Here is a 23,139-nt window from a genome sequence, read left to right on the forward strand (position 1 = left end):
TGCGTTACGTCATAGGAATTCCTCTGATTCTTTGTTGAGCGGCGCCGGACGCGGGGGTGTGGTTTGCGCTTTATTTCAAGCCGAGAGAAGCAACAACAGATGATCTACGAGCTCAATAACAGCAGACATTGACTGCAGTTTCATTCGCATTGTATTTGACAACAACAGCGGTGTCTCTGAGTAGAAGATGATCTGAACCGGAGGCTTGTTTTCATTGTATCGCTCTGCACTGAAGGCCAATGTCGGTGTCCGCGGCTCTGAGCGGCCGCCTGTCCTCGGCGCTGGCCGAGCTGATGAGAGCCGCCCTGTGTGAGATCTGGAAGGCGGTGGAAGAGACGGTGTCGGAGTCCCGGGTGGAAATAACCCGCAGACAGAGAGAAAACGAGGCGCTGAGGCGGAGGCTGCAGGAGCTCATGGTGGCGGGGGAGGCGGCTGTGTGTCACTGGAGCTCCGGAGCGGACGGGCCGCCTGTGCAGAGCCGAGGAGCCGGGAGGAGAGAGACCGGTAAATGGCAAACTATGGAATTGTTTAAATAATTATTAATAATAATATTATTATGACACTTTCTGCAGAGTTGTGTGCTGTCCAATAATCCCTTGCATTACAGGCGTGCACAAGTGGGGAACATAGACTCGCAATTGTTTGTTGCACAGGTTAGGTTATTTAAGAACTATTTGCGAAATTCATGTTCATTGGGGGCGCATAGCGAATACAAATCTAATAATGTAATTTACTCCATGCATATTCTCCAAATATTACAACCTTGAGTGAATGAAACCTGAAACAAATGCAAGGTCATAATAAAACAAATCTTATCGCACACCTTCTATGGAAATGTCCATTCGTTTAATGATATACTTGGTATCGCAAAAACACTAAACCTTTCCTGAAGGAAATCAAAACAAGTATTGTTGTGGACATTGTTTCTTGAACATTCATTCAGTTACCAAAAGCACTAGAATAAAACGCATCCCATCCACTTAATGGAACTATAATTCCAGCAGCCAGTTTAACATGTATTACACAATCCAGATTAAATCTGTACAATAAAGCCCAATAGGGCACAGTAGACATTAGAAATGCACTTTATGAAAGGATACTAGTGGAGGTACTTTAATACTAGAATAGTTTAAATACAATAAACAAACCACACATCAAGACAAATGTAAAACAAAGTGTCAGGCGGCACTTAATACTAAACTGTTGTGATGGCTTCTTTACAATAATTTATAATAATCAAATTCATTTATATTTTCAATTTAATAATGTGTGTTTCACCGTTAAAAATCATACTTGTATATGTTGGTTTTAAGCAAATAAACATTTAGAATGCTAAGACCCACGTTTAGGTTTCATTAATACATTAAATGAATGATCCTGTTCGAGACCTAAACAAAACGCAATTAATAGCATATGCAACAATGATAAAATCTTGTAGTGGCTTTTGTGTGTTATTGTGTTGGGCTAGGGAGGGATATTTGCGGGTTATTGTCTGCGTGGTGGTGCAGCCGGAGAGCAGTGATTGGACGGGAGTCACCAGATAGGGGGATATATAAGGGTGTGAAAATGGGATAAGGGATCTAATATATAAGCTCCCGTTTCAGTCGCATTTCTGGTCGTGACCAGAAGAGTGAGGTCGCTCCAATATAATGAGTATACCCATAGACATACACCTATGAGTCTTAATGATGAATTGTGGGAATAAGACTGACAGGCTAGCTGTCCTGATGGAATAAAAACAGGGAACGGTGGTATCAGAAATGTGCCCACCAGCACTTCAAGCTGCAATCAAAATGCATGCATGTGCTCCGAAGATGACGTGAAGTCTCCCACGCAGTTCCTGGATTTAGAAGCGAAATATATAGATTGTGTTTGAATCTAAGAACGATGTATTTTTCTTGTTTTTTCTTTATTAATAGTTGTCATGTTGCTTTGTTTCCAAACTCTTCTACAGAAACCAGTTTTGGCATGGCTGGACTGCACGAGCGGTATTTACTGTCCGTGGCTTTGCACTGTCTTGTTTAAACTGATAGGTTTTTCCTTTGCTTTTCTTTCCATTCCGACCTGCCTAATGCATTAGTCTAGTTATGTATGTATTTGTTTTTGCGTTGGCATTGTGGGGCTTTGCACTTGATGCTAACCTATATTGATGCTGTTGGGTGTGTTTGCCCTTGTTCTGTTTTGGTTAAATTCAGTGCCATGCTGTTGACAAACAGGGACGGGTATTGTGTATGGAGCTTGCTTGTGTTGTCCGCGGTATAGGATTATTGAACATACGTATGATATTGCTCATGCTACGGATTTCTATACAGCTTGTGCCTCAGCTAGTACATTTGGCACTGAATGTGATGGATCTACCAAAGAGAGAATTCTGTGTAATGGGTATGGAATGAGTTGCCTTGATATCTTAGAGTTGTTCATTGAGGATCCACAACAAGAATAATTATAATAAATCCTGGTTTGGGAAGGGAAGTGCAAGTTTTCTTAATTTTGGTGTAATGTGGTGTCATGCATATGCATGAGGTTGAGAGGGAGCAGAATGGAGAGCTGGGGAAGCCTCATGGTGTCTGTACAATACAGTGTGAATAAACTACAGTACTGTGCAGAAGTTTTAGGCAGGTATGAAAAAATGGTTTCCAAAATAGACATGTTAATAGATTGTTTATCAATTAACTAAACGCAAAGTGAGTGAACAAAAGAAAAATCTACATCAAATCCATATTTGGTGTGACCACCCTTTGCCTTCAAAACAGCATCAATTCTTCTAGGTAAAGGAATAGGCAATTCACCTCTCTTGAAAAAAAATACAGCTAGATATTGGTAATGGGATAATTGTAATAACAGGAAGAAGGACATGCTTGATAGTGGCAGACTGGATTTGTTCTATAGAGCAATTGTCAGAGTTACAATATAACCCACCCACTGACAGGTGCCATGATAATGAGATTATCAGTGTTATTCACTTCGCCTGTCAGTGGTCATAATGGTATTGGCTGATAACATAACCTTCAAGGTTTGCTTTTCTAAAATTGTAGACCATTGTTTAAGACTTGGTCCTTGTTTTTTTTTTTTTTAAGAATGCCTCAAAGCTAACCATATTGTGATCACAGTTTGCCATTGGTTCTCCAACCAGTGACCCTCTGACTCTATCTTGGTCATTTGAAAAGATCAAGTCAATGCATGCGCTCTCTCTGGTTGGTTCCCTGACAAATTGACTTAGAAAGCAGTCATTTACCATCTCAACCATTTCTATTTCTGCTTCTGTAGTCCCAACTGCGCTTTCCCAGTCTAAGTTTGGGAAATTGAAATCCCCCATTATAACAGCCACATCCTTGCTACATGCAGTCCTGATTACACTGTACAATGCAACATCTTGCTGAATATCTGAGTTGGGTGGTCTGTAACACACTCCTACCACTAATCCTCCAGATCTTTTATTCAAAAGTTTAACCCACAAATATTGTTTAATTAGCAGGACATAATCTGAGTTCATTTCTGACATATACTGCTACCCCACCACCTCTTCAATTATGCCTGTCTCTCCTAAACTGTGTGTATCCTTTCAACTTGTATTCATCACCATCATTTTCTGTAAGCCATGTTTCTGTCACTTCTACAACATCATACTCACCGGCCAGCACTGTGGTTCTAGGTCTAACATCTTGTTCCTTATACTCCTGGCATTGAGGTACAAACATTTCAGAACTTTCCTACTAGCAGTTTTGCTTTGTTTTCTTTCCTTAGTGGAACATCTCCCATTGTCAGAGCTCCCTGCCCCCCTGGTCCCTAGTTTAAAAGATTCACCATAAATGTAAAGCCCTCTTCCCTTGACCAGGATTTTATATAGGCTATGCATCACATTTTAAAAGAGGTGTTCAAATTTTGCTGGTAAATTAGTTATGAATATGATTTGATTTATTTTATTTTTTTGTGATGACTTTGGTATGTGTGAAATTGTTAGAGATGTTTGTGCATTTCAGCCCTGTTGTTGCTGCGCTATGAAATGCATGCATTGCTTTTACAGTTGTCACCGTTTGTGTGATGTTGAGCAATATTTGTAACTTAGTGCTTTTGTCATGTTTACAAAGTATTTGGTATAGATACATTGTACAGTGTGCCTGGATGCTATTCAGATCTGTACTAGTGGCCTGTTCTATGAGCTACTGTTCTCAATGCTGTTCTCCTGTCTTCTCTCCACCAGGACCTGCAAAGGCCAGCGCTCTCCCAGACTCTGGTGAAAGGGCTCCCACTGAGCAGGAGTGGGGCTCCAGTCTGAGGCAGGACACAGAGCCCATAGCTAGCGAAGACAAATTGGGGCTGACCAAGCAGCACAGGGGTGAAGAGGAGCTCAGGGGACTGGAGGCAGAGCCACAGACTGAGGGTTTATCACAGGGACTCTGGGCACTGGGATCTGAGTGTGGACCCAGTGCAGGTAGTGATGAATTGAGTTCTACTGGAACCCAGTGTGAACCCAGTGTGGCAACTGATCACATTAAGACGGAGGACGATGAACTGGATTTAGATGTGCATACACTTCTGAAAGATGACCTCTGTATTCTTAAACTGGAGAATATTACAGGAGACCTAGGTAAACCTGAACCCGAGCTCCCTGTAGATGGATTATATGAAACAGAATCTGTTGCCTTACAGAATAGGCTCAGTGGAGGGAATGACGAAGCAGTGAAGGATGAGAGCCCACCTTCACAGCACACACAGGTGTGTCCTAGACCCTCCAGCTCACACACCCGCCCCTCACAACAAACTGGGAAACATCAGGGCTGCCATTGCTGCCCCCAGTGTGGGAAGACTTTCAGTAACTATGCAAACTTTAAAATTCATAGGCGCACTCACACAGGAGAGAAACCTTACTGTTGCTCCCAGTGTGGGAGGAGCTTCAGTCAGGCAAACAACCTTAAATCTCATCAGCGCATTCATACAGGGGAGAAACCATACTGCTGTTCCCAGTGTGGCAAGAGCTTCAGTCAGGCAGCAAGTCTTAATTATCATCAGCGCATTCACACAGGAGAGAAACCGTACTGTTGCTTCCAGTGTGGAAAGAGCTTTGTTCATGCAGGAAGTCTTCAATCTCACCAGCGCATTCACACAGGGGAGAAGCCATACTGCTGCACCCAGTGTGGGAAGAGCTTCGGCCGTGCAGGTAGTCTTCAATCTCACCAGCGGGTTCACACTGGAGAGAAGCCATACTGCTGCTCCCAGTGTGGGAAGTGCTTCAGTCAAACCGCAAGCCTTTATTATCACCAGCGCATTCACACAGGAGTGAAACCATACTGTTGCTCCCAGTGTGGGAAGAGTTTCATTCTTGCAGGTCAACTTGCATCTCACCAGCGAATTCACACAGGATCACAGAATCTTGAATAATAAAAGTAAAGCAAGAAGATTACATCATACATGTAGATACGTCTCGTTCATGTGTGGTTGAAGTTCATTAAACTTCCTGGAGTACTCTACCATTTCAAATTTATACAATGCAAACATCTGTATCGATTGTTTAAATTATTATAAACGGAGTTATTGTTGTGCAAGCAAATGTAAAAAAAGTTGTAAAGTCATACAAAGTGATGCATTGGGGGATCAAAATTATGAGGCATCACCTGCTTAATAAGAGCACAAAGCTGGAATTGTTTTGCATTTACTTATGTACAAAAATATACATAAAACTCATACATGAAACAGTGTAAACCAGTACATTGTAACGGTCAGTAAGCAAAGTTAGCCATTGGAGCACTGGTTCCGAACCTGGGGAGAATGCTCCCTTAGCGGTGTGTGGCAGTGTCTTCAAAACTAAAGCGTGCAATAGACTTGATGTGGCAGATGATATGAGATTGGCTTTGTTAAAAACTGACCAAAGGAAAACAACCGCAGCCATCTCACCGAACAGTTGGCAAGAACTTTGACCTCATGTCTTATGTCAAGACTTATGTCAATATGTAGAAGTAAAAATGTGTAATTGTTATAACTGGGGAAAAATATCAGTTCTGACCATTCATGGATGTAATTGTTTCAGTTGGGTAAAGAGCTGACCTTATTGTCCCAGGGGTGTCATGTTGGGAAACACTGCATTAGAGGATAATATGTTTATTTATTTTTGAAATCTTAAGCATGGTGAAAATTGACTGTAAATTAACTGCAATTAATTTATTATATGAATTACAAAGGACACAATTGCAAAACTGACATCAGGTCTTGATGAGGACATGCACTCTGTCACCAGCTGCAAGGCTGGACAGAGAATGGTAACCTCTGTGAGAACTGCTGGAATTGATCAGCAGCTGGTTTGAACTTATTTCCTCAGACAGGGCCTGTTTGTATCTGCCTTTCTTTCTGTGTCTTGAGAAACCTGTAGCAAGCAGAGACACTCGGCTCCAAACGCATTTCATTTTCCTTGCCTTGAACCTTTCAGGGGATGAGGTAAAACTGGTTAAAACAATAACCTTTCCTGTTGTTCATAGGAGTAGTTCACAAGGTCACAGAAGTAATGAGGTGGAATGATACCTAATGGGCATGACAAAGAGGCATCGTATTTCCTCATCTATATTGTTTGTTCAGTAGCAAATATAATCTATTAGACTTGCATATTAATATTTGGTTAATATTAATGTCTTCTTTCAAGTAATCCCATATATGGACATTTTCTTTATTTTGTTTTGAGGGCTTGACCTATAAATGTCCACACCTGTTTTTGGGGGGCTCATAACCATTGCTGAGGTCAGGGATCCCCTGTATCTCTCACCTGCTGCTTTATATTATTTTATGACCATTCTTGAATAAACGTCTTATTGATCCACCTTGGCTCTGTGAATTCCTTTCAAATTGTATTCCTTATGAATTGTCAAGCCAGCCAGAAGGGGATTGCTCTAAACTAGGGGTGGCTAACCCTGGTCCTGGAGAGCTACAGAGTCTACAAGCTTTTGCTCCATCCAGAGTGTTAATTGAACCAAGTGTGGGTCTTAATTTGGCAAAGTGTCCCTCTGTTTAAGGTATCTGTTAATTGGTCATTTAGAGAGACCTAGTAATCCTGCAGGATTGTGGCTCTCCAGGACCAGGGTTAGCCACCCTTGCTGTAAACCCAACAACCTTTGATGGTGAGTATGTTTCATGTTGTAACTTACATGACTTAAAGTTATTATTTCTAATAAATGCACAGGGAAAGAAGTCAGGGTGGGCTTACACTAAGCACCACAGAATTTAACTCCCCTCATCTGTAGAAGAGTAATAGAAAGGAATAGGCCATTCACCTCTCTTTGAAAACTTAAGATAACCAGGATTGTAGTAAATAGGGCTGGATATTGGTAATGGGATAATTGTGAGAACAGGAAGAAGGACATGCTTGATAGTGACAGACTGCATTTGTTCTATAGAGCAATTGTCAGAGTTACAAGGTTAATTATGGTTGATATAGGATTGTAAGGGAGCCGATCTTGTCACAGTACAATTTGCCTTGGCTAGTCTACAGCTTTAAAGTGGGCTGGAAAGTATACACAGTTATATAATAGGAAAACCTGAGTCTGGTTGTGGTATGTCAAGAGGTAAGAACATGAAGTTTACAAATGTGAGGCCATTCAACCCATTGTGCTGATTTGGTGTCTATTAATAACTGAGTGATCCAAGGATCCTATCCAGTATATTTTTAAATGTTTCCAAATTTTCAACTTCAACCACATCGCTGGGGCGTTTGTTCCAGATTGTGACAACTCTCTATGTGAAGAAGTGTCTCCTGTTTTCTGTCTTGAATGCCTTGAAGCACAATTTCCATTTGTGTCCCCGGGTGCGTGTGTCCCTGCTGATCTGGAAAAGCTCCTCTGGTTTGATGTGGTCGATGCCTTTCATGATTTTGAAGACTTAGATCAAGTCCCCACGTAGTCTCCTCTGTTCCAGGGTGAAAAGGTTCAGTTCCTCAGTCTCTCAGTAGGACATTCCCTTCAGACCTGGAATAAGTCTAGTTGCTCTCTTCTGAACTGCCTCTAGAGCAGCGATATCTTTCTTGAAGTCTGGGGCCCTGCATTGTACAGTCTGAACATTTCTGCCCTTGTTCTCAATTCTACACTTTTGACAATATACCCTAACATTCTGTTTACCTTTTTTATTGCTTCCCTGCATTGTTTGGATGGAGAAAGTGAGGAGTCCACGTAGATGCCTTTCTTCATTTAGTTCTATTCCTCCCATAGCGTAATTATAGTGGACATTTTTGTTACCTGCATGTAATACCTTGCACTTGTCCACATTGAATTTCATTTGCCAGGTGTCGGTCCACAGCTGAATATCCAACTCCCTTATCCAAGTCCCTTTGAATAACCTGTGCTGCTGAGATTATACCTGCTGAGCCACCTATTTTAGTATCATCTGCAAATTTGACAAGTTTGCTAACTATCTTATAGTCCAGATCATTCATATAGATTAGAAAAAGCACCCCCCACTGTCTCAGGAGAGAACACAAACGGCACCCCCCCCCGCAACACTCTCACAGGAGAAAACACAGTCCGCATCCCCCCCCCCCATACACATCCAGGAAATATTCTGCCTAGGGCCCCTACAGAAATCAAATCTACTTGCAGTTTCTAATCCTGTTCAAAGCAGCCTATTCCAGCACAAGACTTCCTCAAGGTCATTGAAACAGTATCTTGTGACTGAGGCTTGAATATGTCATTAAAGGCAACATACCTACATGTAATATAATACTTATATTGATGTAGCTATTCATTCCTTTAACTTTGAACCATTTTCTAAACCGGCTGCAGAGTATTTTTGGAAGATTAGTCTTGCATGTTCCAGTCCTTTATATACAAGCCCCAGTGCCTTAATGGATAAGGTAGTGGCCTCCTACAACAGGGATTGTGGGATTAAATCTGTTAAGGTACAAACGCTTCGGATCCCAGTGAATCAGGCACCGCAGTTAGCGCTTCTCAGTAACAGTGGAGATCCTTAGCAGGAGACGGGCCCAGGAAGGAAAAGTCATAGACACAAAAGCCGGTTAGTTTCTCTTTATTGAAAGTTTCACACAGCCTTTTATACATTTACAAGCAGTATTTCACAGGAGTTTCGGGGCCCTCCTGAACCTGGATGATATTTTCTCTGCACATCTCCCAGGGCATTTTCGAGACATGGGAAACAATATTTAATAAGGTATTCTTTGTAATTAGTTCAAGCATGGAGGCATTGATATCAAGGACACAGTACACAGCACTGGAAACAATATTTCTTAAGGTTTTCTTTGTAATTAGTCCAGACATGGAGGTGCTGATATCAAGGACACTGTACTGAGAAAAACATGTTATAGATAGTTTCAGTTCCTTACCCAAAGAACGGCCACGGCAGCAGAAATGGTTTCCATCTGCCACACAGAGAAGTCTGAGTAGAGAAAACGTAATACAAGAAAGTTTTAACTAGTAACTTACTGGAAAGTTTCTTATATTTTCTAACAAAATCCCATTGGCAGTGGTTTGTTTTTTTTTTTAGTTTTTAAATCAAGTTTGAACTGATTGCAAGTACCTTTACATAGTGCGGGAATCGTGGTTTCATTTCCTACACATTTAAAATTGAAGAATATCAAAAAGTTCATTGAAATTAGTGGTACGGAGGTTGTGAGTTCAAGCTTCCAATTTCCTAATTTACTTTGATGTTTTTCTCCCCATAGCCCTCACATTGAAGTGTTAATGCACTTACATGATGAAAGCTGAAATTATGGTTGTTCTGTAGCACTAGGCAGTTGAAGAGATTTACCCTTAGTACACTAACAAGATATTTAGTCATCCCACAAAGCAACACTATGCAGCGTTACCGATGGAGAGATTATGCAGACATATTGTACATCTACAAAAAAGAGCTCAGATTACTTTAGTCTACCTACAGCTTTAACGCAAGCATACGTCATATTTTATCCCCATATACTGCAGCCTCATTCAAGAGTGTTGGCCAATCCAATACAGGTTCTCCCCATACAGACTGAAATCCTGCTCAGTGGCAGGCTTCTAAATCACTGATCTGGCTTTAATTTCTCAGGAAACAATGTCTCTAGTCTACTGTATAATACCAAGCATCTCCTTCTTTGATCTGGCTCATGGTGTTGAAACAGAAATTTCCAGATAAGACATGAATGACTACAGAAGAACACATGTACAACTCTAAATTGGTCAAAACAAGGAAAAGTGTCTGTCAATGTTCCGTTCTGACTTGGAATTAGGGATGAAATGGTTAGTGGTTTCATGATGAACCATGTTGAAATTCCAGACTTTTAGTATTACCGTTTCAAATTTTAATTATCATTAAATTAGTGTTTGATTACCACAGTTTGAAAAACTTATGCTAAATATTGTCCAGCATCAGCCAAAGTTAGCAACAGTCTGAAGCATGCAACGTGGGTTTTGTTTTGTGTGAACACACAATTTTACAGCCTTCTAAGAGGACCAAATCTGAAGTGTGGTCATATTTTGGGTTTTACAAGAGTGCCGAGGGAAACTTAATTGAAGATGGTCACCCTGTCTGCGGAACATGAGGCAAAAGGGGGCATCTTCGTGACCACCACCCACTACTTTATAGTGAATGCAAGGTAAGTTAACTTTTAGCTCAATGCATGATGTGGGGACTTCAGAATAGGGGAAAATATCATGGTTGTCAATAATGTAAACTGAATCTTTCAGCGTTACCTACTCTTGTAAAAACACTACACGTTGTTCTACAGAGGTATGCGTCGTGCGTCTGAGTATTTGCCCATTGCACATAACGCGTTATGTAGATCAGTCACCTAACCACCATTTTGAAATCCGGCAGTCATCAACTTAGTTGCAAAAGTGTTCCAACAGGAGAAACCCTATAGACTCCTATACAAGACTGCTGTATGTTGGGCTCATTGCAATTACTGTCACTGTCTTCTTAAATACAAATGAGTCTTATGTAAATTGTGCATGGGGTCATTGCATATACTTAAATGCAACACAGAAGATACTGTGTGTGAGTGATTAATAATAATGGAACACCAATAATAATAATAATACATTTGCTATTCCCTGGTTTACAGCGTGGGCATGCAGCAAGCAAACCCAGTGATGCTACTGGTCCCTCCTTATATACAGTTGTGACAGACACTCGAGCAAGCATTTAAAAGGCAGGCTGCTTATGCATCCACATCAAAAAATGCTCAAGACCTCACTGCAGCCCTTTCATATTACACTGCAAAGGACATGATGCAATTTCAAGTTGTTGAGAGGCCTGGTTTTCTGACGCTGATGAAGTTTGCCGTGCCTTCACTAAAAAGTGCCATCACAAACATGATTTTCCAAGACTGAAATCTCAAACCTGTACAACCAGGTTAAAGCTGATGTTGGAAAACGTTTGGCACAAGGCACACGGCTTGCTGCAACTACTGACATCTGGACCAGTGAAAGCAGGGGTGGTCAACCCTACTTCAGCTTCACTATCCATTACCTCACCCCAGACTGGCAACTGGAATCAAACTGCCTGGAAACAGTTCTTCACAGAAGATCACTTGGCTCACAACATCTGAGAGTTTTTTCAGAATATGCTGGAAGAGTGAGGGATCAACAAGAAATACCTGGTCTGCATAACCACAGACAATGCAACAAACATGATCAAGGCTTTTGAAGAGTTCCCAGATCTGTGGCTTGGGTGATTTGGCCATAATTTGAACCTGGCCATCTCAAAGGCTCTGAAAATTCACATGGCTTGTTTCATTGACCCCCGCTCCAAAAGGAGCTTTTTAGATGAGCCTGAGGCTGCAAAAGCTGACACTGACAGCTGTGTTCAGGAGGCCTTGAAGCTGGTAGCTGCACAAGTCAGGGAAAAAACACAAAGCACCAGCTGCAGCTCCTCCACCAACATCCCCACAGTGGCATCAGAGGGGAAAGGCCTGAAAGGGAGTGCTCCTAATCTCAGCTCGTTACTTGTCCACAGAAGCAATCAATCAATCAGATTCCAAACTCTCCACCATGGCCAAGACCAAAGAGCTGTCCAAGGACTCATTCAGTGAACACTTTCAGCATGCCGCCATTTCCTCCCTCCCCCCACCCCCATTTCTTCAGAGATGCTTTTTTTAACCTAGTTAAAATATATAATACATACAGTATTGTGTAAAAGTTTTAGGCAGGTGTGAAAAAATGCTGTAAAGTAAGAATGCTTTTAAAAATAAATGTTAATAGATTATCAATTAACAAAATGCAAAGTGCGTGAAAAGAAAAATCTACATCAAATCAATATTTGATGTGACCACCCTTTGCCTTCAAAACAGCATAATATTATAGATTATATATTAACATGCATTTTTTTTTAAAGCATTTACTTCAAAGCATTTTTTCATACCTGCCTAAAACTTTTGCACAGTACTGTATTTTTAGCTTTCTGATTGGTTAATACTCACAACAAACCTCTCTGCTATTGGTTAAAAAGTTTAAGGCCAAAGTGCATCCAGAAGTTTGGGCCAATAATCTAGCTTCCAGTACTGGGTCAATGACGTGGCGTGTCAATTCTGGTGTCCAAAGCATATTCATAACATTAAAAATATATACATTTTTAAAATACACTACTAACATGAGTAATTAAGAGGGGGAAGTTGATTCATGTAATGTATTAATTATAAATAATTAATCTTTAAGGAACTATTGAGCTCAAAAGTCCCAAAATGTAATTCCGGATAACTGTCCCGGCTTAAAATCTGAATACAAAAATGTAAAAAATATGAATAAAAGTATTTAAAATCTGCTTGGGCATAATTGTATTGATGTTTTCTATGATACCTACAAATATAGTGATAATACTAAGCTTAATTATATTTTTATGACCGAAAGACCTTTTCAGTCACTGGTGCACTTTGTAGCAATATGTCATGTGTCCTTCTGGATAACACTAATAAAACATTTATAATGTTTTTTTATTAAAAAACTATCTATTTGATCTAAAAGATTACCTTAAAGTGATGATAGACATGTTTGTTGAGCTCCAATTATGGATATCAGTACTTTTCTATATACCAACAATGGTAGAAATGTAATTCATTTCAAAATCCATTACTGTTACTTAGGAATTACATTTTCATGGGGAAAAATATGCGATTCACCATTTTTTTTTAAACTACATTCTTAAAACGAACACGTCATTGCATAACATTCTCAACACTCTAATAAGTATAGAAAGTACTTAAATTTGAATTTTGTTGCCAGTTTTTTCAATTTTTACAACTACAGCAACACGCATGTGCAGGCAAATGATCGGCCATGTAGTACCTCCCTGTAGGGAGTTAATACAGATCTTAACAATTAAAAATTAGGGATATCAACTATTGCCATGTAAATCTTCTGGCACTACTTCTCTTTAGAGTGAGTGAGTTGGTGAGATTTAAGACTGTCTGTCCGAGTGAAGCACTTCCCACACTGGGCGCAACAGAACGGTCTCTCTCCTGTGTGAACACCCTGGTGAGATTTAAGGTCTGCTAACCACGCAAAGCTCTTCCCACACTGGGTGCAGCACTACGGTCTCTCTCCTGTGTGAACGCACTGGTGAGATTTAAGGTCTGCTAACCACGCAAAGCTCTTCCCACACTGGGTGCAGCAGTACGGTCTCTCTCCTGTGTGAACGCACTGGTGAGATTTAAGATCTCTTAACCTAACAAAACCTTTCCCACACTTAGTACAGCAGTACGGTCTCCCTCCTGTGTGGATGTACTGGTGAGATTTAAGGTCTACTAATGAAACAAAGCTCTTCCCACACTGGGTACAGCAGAAAGGTCTCTCTCCTGTGTGAATGCGCTGGTGTTTTCTTACGCTTTCAGCTCGTGTGAAGGTTTTCCCACATATGGTGCAGCAGTATGGTCTCTCTCCAGTGTGGATGAGCTGATGGTGTTGAAGGTGGGTTGCCTGACTGAAGCTCATCCCACACTGGGTGCAACAGTAAGGTCTCTCTCCTGTGTGAACACGCTGGTGTGCTTTTAGATGTCCTGTTCGAATGTAGCTCTTCCCACACTGGGTGCAACTGTAAGGTCTCTCTCCTGTGTGGCTGCGCTCATGAACACGAAGATTTCCTGCCTGAGTGAAGCCCTTTCCACACTGAGGGCAGAAATGACGGTGCTGAGGTTTCCCAGGTGATGGCTGGGTCTCCTCCTTCACTGAATCATCACATTTTCCACTGTGTCTCTTCCTCAAGGCAATGGATTCTGTTTCACACAGTCCATCTATGGATTCCAGCTTACAGATGCTTTCCATAATATCCTCAGGTTTCATATTACAGAGGGTATCTTTGCAAAGAGTCTGCATTCCTGGATCCATTGTGTAAACAGATTCCGGTGTATCATCCTCCGTTTTAATGTGATGAGACACTAGACTGGGTCCAGAGTCAGATCTCATTGTCCCAAGTTCCTGTGTTGACCCTTCAGCATGTGGCTCTGCCATGTGGCCAGACTCCAATCCCCCGAGCTCCTCTTCAGTCTGTCTGCTCCTGTGCTGCTCAGTCAGCCCCTGTTTGTCTTCAGTATCTGTGGGCTCGGTGTCCCTCAGACTGGAGCCCCACTCCTGCTCACAGTGCTGCTGCTCAATGGGAGCCCTTTCCCCAGAGTCAGGGAGAGCGCTGGCCTCTACAGCATCTAGAGGAGAGACAAGACAGGAGAATAGCATGGAGAACAGGCCACAGGTACAAGATAGAATTGCACCAGGCAGTGTGTATAATTCACCTTCACCAACAGTAAAAGAGACATGGGGGTGTCATAGTGCAGATGTGCAAAAAGAACATGGCTAAAATGCAAATGTACACTCACCTAAAGGTTTATTAAGAACACCTGTTCAATTTCTCATTAATGCAATTATCTAACCAACCAATCACATGGCAGTTGCTTCAATGCATTTAGGGGTGTGGTCCTGGTCAAGACAATCTCCTGAACTCCAAACTGAATGTCTGAATGGGAAAGAAAGGCGATTTTAGCAATTTTGAGCGTGGCGTGGTTGTTGGTGCCAGACGGGCCAGTCTGAGTATTTCACAATCTGCTCAGTTACTGGGATTTTCACGCACAACCATTTCTAGGGTTTACAAAGAATGGTGTGAAAAGGGAAAAACATCCAGTATGCAGCAGTCCTGTGGGCGAAAATGCCTTGTTGATGCTAGAGGTCAGAGGAGAATGGGCCAACTGATTCAAGCTGATAGAAGAGCAACTTTGACTGAAATAACCACTCATTACAACCGAGGTATGCAGCAAAGCATTTGTGAAGCCACAACACGTACAACCTTGAGGCGGATGGGCTACAACAGCAGAAGACCCCACCGGGTACCACTCATCTCCACTACAAATAGGAAAAAGAGGCTACAATTTGCACAAGCTCACCAAAATTGGACAGTTGAAGACTGGAAAAATGTTGCCTGGTCTGATGAGTCTCCATTTCTGTTGAGACATTCAGATGGTAGTCAGAATTTGGCGTAAACAGAATGAGAACATGGATCCATCATGCCTTGTTACCACTGTGCAGGCTGGTGGTGGTGGTGTAATGGTGTGGGGGATGTTTTCTTGGCACACTTTAGGCCCCTTAGTGCCAATTGGGCATCGTTTAAATGCCACGGCCTACCTGAGCATTGTTTCTGACAATGTCCATCCCTTTATGACCACCATGTACCCATCCTCTGATGGCTACTTCCAGCAGGATAATGCACCATGTCACAAAGGTCGAATCATTTCAAATTGGTTTCTTGAACATGACAATGAGTTCACTGTACTAAACTGGCCCCCACAGTCACCAGATCTCAACCCAATAGAGCATCTTTGGGATGTGGTGGAACGGGAGCTTCGTGCCCTGGATGTGCATCCCACAAATCTCCATCAACTGCAAGATGCTATCCTATCAATATGGGCCAACATTTCTAAAGAATGCTTTCAGCACCTTGTTGAATCAATGCCACGTAGAATTAAGGCAGTTCTGAAGGCGAAAGGGGGTCAAACACAGTATTAGTATGGTGTTCCTAATAATCCTTTAGGTGAGTGTATGTATTACAATCTAAAAAATAATGGTTAAACATCAGATCCAAACTCAAGATAAAATCACATCATATGGACTTATTTATTAGTAAAATGTATACATACCGTCTATAGTAGAGCCTGACCGATACAGGTTTTTGGGTCCAATACCGATAATTAGGAAGCTAAATTTCTCGATTACTTATATCTGCCAATTTACTTTTTGTTAGCATGCAAAACAGACATTTCTAGCACGGATCCCTCAAATCTCTGCCTGTCAGAGAGAAATTGTTAAATATGGACTGTGAAGGCAGGATTTTTACATTTTATATAATGAACTTTACATTAATCATAAATAACCACAAATCAAACATTGCAAAATTAAATTTAATAAGTTAGAATAAGGGAGTATAATGGAAAACTATAAAATTATGCATGTTCTACACCAGGGGTGTAAACAACACGCAGGCCGAATACAGCCCCCTCCAATGGATTTAATCTGGACCCTGTAGGTGGTGTATCATTAAGTAATTAGGCCCACAACAGCTTGTGAATGAGGAAATTGCATGTGTAAACTACAATTCCCTTCAGCCATTGCAAATGTCATAGGTGAAGTATGGTTTTAACAGCCAATCATAGGCTGAGTTACTCATCACATTTCTGTTCTTTCAGGAATCTGCAATAAAAGCGACAAGGAAGGTAGTGCGTTTCATGAAAGGTGGGATTAATAATATCCGTTTGTGGAGCAAAGTTTAAATATGTTCTATATGCCTCGTTTGTAAGCAGAGTTTAGCCGTGATGAAAATTCAATATATATACGGTGGCACTACGGGACTAAGCACAAAGAAGTATGGGTGTTTGGAGAAATTGGCTAAAACGTCAAGGTCTTTCTCGGAGGGTGCTTTTTTAAAAGAACTGTAATATCAGTGTTTTCTAAATACCACATTGATTGTAAATAGCTTACAATATAATTGCAAACAGTTCAGAAAATATTAAACACAAATACATACATTAAAAATAGCAGGGAATTCTTCCCAGAAAATAAAATTCAACCATGGAAACTTTCCATTTGATTAACATTATTTAAAAGTTTTCTGAAAGAAGAATAGTAAACATTGCATTTGTTAAATTACAACAAGGTAGAGCTACATTAACTTTGACCTCTTTTTGTCATATTACAAAATAAGGAATAGCATTTCCTATCGCTCGTACAACAACTAGTAAAAAAAATCCCAAAATCCCTCTCACAACTGGCATTGGTTTTTGGAGAGGACTGCATCTTACCGTGTAGCTCTGCTGATACCTCAGCATACCACCCATGCTCTAGGTGAGAGGTAGTCAACAGGTGGCCCGCTGGCCAAATAATTTTCTGTAAGAATTCTACTATGTACATGTTGCAAAGGTACTTTCCTAGCTTCCAGAAATGTATATTTGAAGAAAGTGGGTCAAAGTTTTGATTTAATCTGGCCCTAAATCCATATACACTTACATACATACATACATACATACAGCATACATGCATCTATTTTCCACATATGTTTGGTCTTGTTCTCCAAGAACTTGTCCAACTCTCCCTTCACTTCTTCATACTCACCCTGCCAGAACAGCACCTCTTTATTTAACACTCTAACCTTGTCTGCCACACTTAAGCTCTGTTCACCATCGATTGAAGATTTTCTTTTACAGTAATTCAGTTTCATGGTCGCTTTTCTTTAGCTACACATCTGCTTCTGCAAATCTTCATATCACCTCAATGCTCTGCTCTAACTTAGCATTAGCAAATGCAATCTGATCTTTCTCCTCCCTAAACTGAAGTGCCTCTCTCTGCTGCATTTCTTGATTTTTTTTCCATCTCTACGTCTAATCCTTTTGTTGACATTTCTAACACTCGTTCGGGCTAATTTGTCTGAAATGGCTCTCAATTATTTTTCAGTTTAACCATCTTCACCTCAGCCTCAGTGTCTATTCGGTCTTTCATCTGCCAGAGCTTTACATTCTGAGGTCAAGTTCTTCACTTTCCTCATCTCTTTTCGTATCCCGTCAACTACAGAATCCACATTTTGCAAATGAAGCAAATGGCTCTCCGGGCTTCCAGCACCTGCATCTGAAACCTTGCCATCTCCCGAGTCATGCACGATTCTTGCAAACAGCACTGTAAATCCTGCCACCTCTAATTCTGCACTTCTACTGAATGTTGTCTTTCTATACTTTGGTTCCAATGTTTTTACATACTTTAATAGCTCACAGCAACCACCAGTATCAGTTATACACCTGCACTTACTGGTTTAGATTTTTAACAAAACGGATTAAATAAAAGCAAGACAAATCCACAACTAGGATTCGGTTTATTCATTTTCTGTCTGTCATATACATTAATGCATTTTTCATCATATGGGCAATAATACAAATGTACATGTCAAGTCATATGCAACAACAAAAAGCATGCATTGACACATTAAATTAAAAGAAGAAATCAATACAACATTAAAATCCCAATCAAACCTGCAGGTCTTCGCTTATCATACAATGGAATGTAGGGATACGAGCGCGCTTCCACTGCGGAGGAGAAATAGCAAAAAATAAAATTTTAAAAAAATCAAACAAATCGCTTCTATACATCTGTCGGGCCCTAGTCTAGCATGCGATAGAATTTACCCTGTTACTTAGACTGTTATATTGCACAATCTGGAAAGACTTAAAAGCTTTAATGTAAAATGTGAAATCGTGTGATGAGACGCTTCATATTTCCACTCATACCTGGGTCTAATGCAAACAATATACAGTGACACAGTAATGCTCTGGTCGTATGCATCAATGGGGAAAGATGGTTTAGAGTTTTAGGCCGGTAGAAAACACTGTAATTCTGTCAATTACATGTATTAAATGTATTAAGTGTTAAGGCACCTGCCTGGATTTAAAAACAACAGGTTGTGAATTCAACCACGGTCATCACAAAAATACTTTGGAATATGGAAATACTTCAAAATGAAATGTCTAGTGCAATTAAACTACCACAAATCTACAGCAGGTATGTTAACCCACCTAAAAGACAAACACCTTTCACTAGCAATGACAGAAAAGGAAAGAGGAGCAACAGAAATCAATATTAAGCTACACACAGCCAGCTATTGCCATTTATTTTTCATTCACTGAAACTCGAACGCACAGGTATGTTTCCAAACGTAGATCGGCAGTCTATATGTGGAGCGTGGTTTGGAAGCTTATGAAGTAAATTGTTAAGTAGATTGTATAAATTAGCTAGACAGATAAGTCTAACATTTTGTATTTCGCTATGACCAGAAAATATTGCCACAACATAATTAATGGGAACCACTGGATCTTTTTACCCAGCCCTAGTAGTATCCTGTGATTTTTGTATTTGTTACCAAACAGCTCTACAACTCATTATATTCATAGCATTCAAACAAATACATCATTAATTACTTTTAAACTTTATAAAAGGTAGCTGGTGATAGTGAAACACTGATCTATTTTGATACCGTTTTCAAATAGGAATAATGTTCACTCCTTAAAAATGTTTCAAATCCTATTCCTTAGCATTTTATACATCATGCATTTGAGTCTTAAGTTCTCATTTCAAAGAAAATGTAGTCGTACACAGTTTGAGACTCGGCTCTTGGTTCATGGTTGCATAATGAGAGGCATTGTGTGGGATCTTGATGCACTGTAACAACGTTAAAATCAACTAAAATAAAAGAGGGTAAAAAAGCATGACTACATTGTGTGTACATCTATATCTACCAAGAGTCTGGTTGTGCAAATCAAATTAAATAACTTGAAACAAACAACTATCAGTGTCATTGTAATGCAGTCTATAACTTTTGCATATGTATAATTATATTTTGCATGATTTATTGCAGGGGTAATAAAATAAAAACCAGCATACACATGACCCTCCAGGGAAAACAGCTAGTGTCAAAATGCCTGCAAAACCCCATTCACACAGACCTTGTTGGCAACAAAACGCCACCAAAAAGCCAACATAAGTTTCTGTGTGAATGGGGCTTCACACTCCTACCCAGGGTCACTGCAAAACCAATCTGGGATGCGAGAATCAGAATACTGTAAATTGCCATTAAAACCTAATCAAAAATTGGACATTACATAATTTTGGTATGTAAAGGGCAACTTCATCTCGTCTGGGTATAGTTTATTTGCATGTTATAATTATATAGATCTTCATACAGTTACTCGTCATAAAGCACAAACTTTTACCATTTATAATAAGTATTTGTAATTTATAATGAAATTAAAAATTAAAATGAAATTGCGATGAAGAATGTCAATTTCACACTCCATGTCTGTGAAAGTAAGTGAAAGCAAAGGTTTTTCTACTATTGTAACTAAAAGGAAATGCCAGGCAAGAGCATAAGCGAAATGGATTCAGTTAGTTTTGCTCTTGCTTAAAAATTATGTTTGCAATTTTGTTTTGCTTTCGATTGTTTTGTTTTATCATCTCAACATTCATTATATTTCACTTTTACTCGAATATTTTCGTTATATATTGTATTAGTTAGGTTGAGAGCCACAGCTCGGAGCTGCGCGACTCTGCAGATTTCTGCGGGTGGGGCTTAGTGACGTCACGCAGCAGCACTCGAACAGCGCGCATCTCTGCGTTTCTGCGCAGACCTGCGCTCCCAATGCATGCGTGTCTGATACAACAGCTGCACCGTGTAACAGGTGTTTTAACGTAGAAGACAAATTGAGTGCCTGGGGACTTTCCCTTGTAGTTTGAAAGCTTGAAAAACAGCCTACTACCTCGGTTTGCAGAGCCAGAGGGATTGCCCAACCAGGCTACACTCCAGGCATGCGCACATGATGAATCAACTTCTGAACAATACTGCGCTTCCAGTCCATCGTTAAAAAAAGCTCTCCCATTACACAATCAACAATATCACGCTTGAATAAAGACCGTGTGTCACATTGCTCCAGTCTCTCCACGACGGCGACCGCGGGACTCGGGACAGGGAGCGAGTTCAGAGCTACAGCAACACACCGGCTATAAACGGGTTCATTTCCAGAAGGACAACAAGTGGAAAGTGGACAAACACCTCCCTTTGTATTTTCCGATTATTGATTGCGCCAAATATGCCAAGATCTTAGGAAATACATTTATCTAGCTACTGAAACGACTTTTCACCTCGTTACTATAAAATGAAACCGATAGCAGGTTACCTTCAGTTGCTTGCTTGCTTGCTTGCTTGCTTGTTCCCCGTGTGTCCACAGCTCTCAGTGTGCTGTTCCTCCCGCAGCGCAGTCGCACACACTCCTCTCCTCCGTCTCAGCGTCGCTTCCCACTGAGATCCTGCATCTCAACGAGCCCCTCAACTCCGCCCACTTACTGCAACTTCCGTCCTTGCCGAAGCGGTGTATTGTGGGATTGCAAGGAGTTCCGGTGTAGAATACGCGCTGGGCTCCGTCCAGGGTTGCCAGTTCCGCTTATAAACCGCGGAATTGGGCTTATCCAGCCATGTAGTCGCTTATGATTTAGCTTTGCCGCTTGTTGGTATATGTTGGGGTTGTTTTAAACCGTGGTTGCTTGGTGAAAATGCAAAGGTGTCAATACATTTCCATATTATTTGTTCTTATATCTGGAATGGTGTACTAATATTCTAATTAAAATGAACGATTCTGATTGGACATCGTATAGGCTACATTAGTTGCTTTGCAATACCATTGATTGACATTAATTGATTGACCACAATACCAACCAACCAGCATTCCCCACTATTTTGTATTTTTAATTTTGAACTAATCAGCCCACACAATTGGAAAATTAGCCAATGGACCCATTTTGATATATATATATATATACACTCACCTAAAGGATTATTAGGAACACCATACTAATACTGTGTTTGACCCCCTTTCGCCTTCAGAACTGCCTTAATTCTACGTGGCATTGATTCAACAAGGTGCTGAAAGCATTCTTTAGAAATGTTGGCCCATATTGATAGGATAGCATCTTGCAGTTGATGGAGATTTGTGGGATGCACATCCAGGGCACGAAGCTCCCGTTCCACCACATCCCAAAGATGCTCTATTGGGTTGAGATCTGGTGACTGTGGGGGCCAGTTTAGTACAGTGAACTCATTGTCATGTTCAAGAAACCAATTTGAAATGATTCGACCTTTGTGACATGGTGCATTATCCTGCTGGAAGTAGCCATCAGAGGATGGGTACATGGTGGTCATAAAGGGATGGACATGGTCAGAAACAATGCTCAGGTAGGCCGTGGCATTTAAACGATGCCCAATTGGCACTAAGGGGCCTAAAGTGTGCCAAGAAAACATCCCCCACACCATTACACCACCACCACCAGCCTGCACAGTGGTAACAAGGCATGATGGATCCATGTTCTCATTCTGTTTACGCCAAATTCTGTCTCAACAGAAATCAAGACTCATCAGACCAGGCAACATTTTTCCAGTCTTCAACTGTCCAATTTTGGTGAGCTTGTGCAAATTGTAGCCTCTTTTTCCTATTTGTAGTGGAGATGAGTGGTACCCGGTGGGGTCTTCTGCTGTTGTAGCCCATCCGCCTCAAGGTTGTACGTGTTGTGGCTTCACAAATGCTTTGCTGCATACCTCGGTTGTAACGAGTGGTTATTTCAGTCAAAGTTGCTCTTCTATCAGCTTGAATCAGTCGGCCCATTCTCCTCTGACCTCTAGCATCAACAAGGCATTTTCGCCCACAGGACTGCCGCATACTGGATGTTTTTCCCTTTTCACACCATTCTTTGTAAACCCTAGAAATGGTTGTGCGTGAAAATCCCAGTAACTGAGCAGATTGTGAAATACTCAGACCGGCCCGTCTGGCACCAACAACCATGCCACGCTCAAAATTGCTTAAATCACCTTTCTTTCCCATTCAGACATTCAGTTTGGAGTTCAGGAGATTGTCTTGACCAGGACCACACCCCTAAATGCATTGAAGCAACTGCCATGTGATTGGTTGGTTAGATAATTGCATTAATGAGAAATTGAACAGGTGTTCCTAATAATCCTTTAGGTGAGTGTATAATATATATTACCTTTATAAAATACACCGATCAGCATAACATAATACCACCTGCCTAATACGGTGTAGGTCCCCCTTTTGCCGCCAAAACAGCCCTGACCGATCAAGGCATGGACTCCACTAGACCTCTGAAGGTGTGC

At 40.9% G+C, this 23,139-nt stretch overlaps 2 protein-coding genes across 2 annotated transcripts; one reads left to right on the top strand and one right to left on the bottom strand.

Moving 5' to 3' along the window:
* On the top strand, positions 1–6,810 carry LOC136767832 (zinc finger protein 723-like). Its single transcript, XM_066721865.1, has 2 exons — positions 1–504; positions 4,202–6,810. The coding sequence occupies exons 1-2, from the start codon at positions 240–242 to the stop codon at positions 5,377–5,379; spliced, it is 1,443 nt and encodes a 480-aa protein (XP_066577962.1). The 5' UTR covers positions 1–239; the 3' UTR covers positions 5,380–6,810.
* Positions 6,811–8,984: 2,174 nt separating this feature from the next.
* Positions 8,985–21,303, bottom strand: LOC136767908 (zinc finger protein 239-like). The gene is made up of 2 exons (XM_066721982.1): positions 21,155–21,303; positions 8,985–14,602 (listed from the first exon to the last, which is right to left on the bottom strand). Exon 2 carries the CDS (start codon positions 14,409–14,411, stop codon positions 13,494–13,496), a length of 918 nt encoding a protein of 305 aa, XP_066578079.1. The 5' UTR covers positions 14,412–14,602; positions 21,155–21,303; the 3' UTR covers positions 8,985–13,493.
* Between the last annotated feature and the right edge of the window lie 1,836 nt (positions 21,304–23,139).

The sequence above is a fragment of the Amia ocellicauda genome, chromosome 14 (genome assembly GCF_036373705.1).
Source record: "Amia ocellicauda isolate fAmiCal2 chromosome 14, fAmiCal2.hap1, whole genome shotgun sequence".
NCBI lineage: Eukaryota > Metazoa > Chordata > Actinopteri > Amiiformes > Amiidae > Amia > Amia ocellicauda.

Coding starts and splice junctions, on each gene's coding strand:
- LOC136767832 (XM_066721865.1), top strand. CDS start 240: ATGTCGGTGTCCGCGGCTCTGAGCGGCCGCCTGTCCTCGGCGCTGGCC. Junction 505..4,201: donor AGCCGGGAGGAGAGAGACCG/GTAAATGGCAAA, acceptor TCTCTCCACCAG/GACCTGCAAAGGCCAGCGCT.
- LOC136767908 (XM_066721982.1), bottom strand. CDS start 14,411: ATGGCAGAGCCACATGCTGAAGGGTCAACACAGGAACTTGGGACAATG.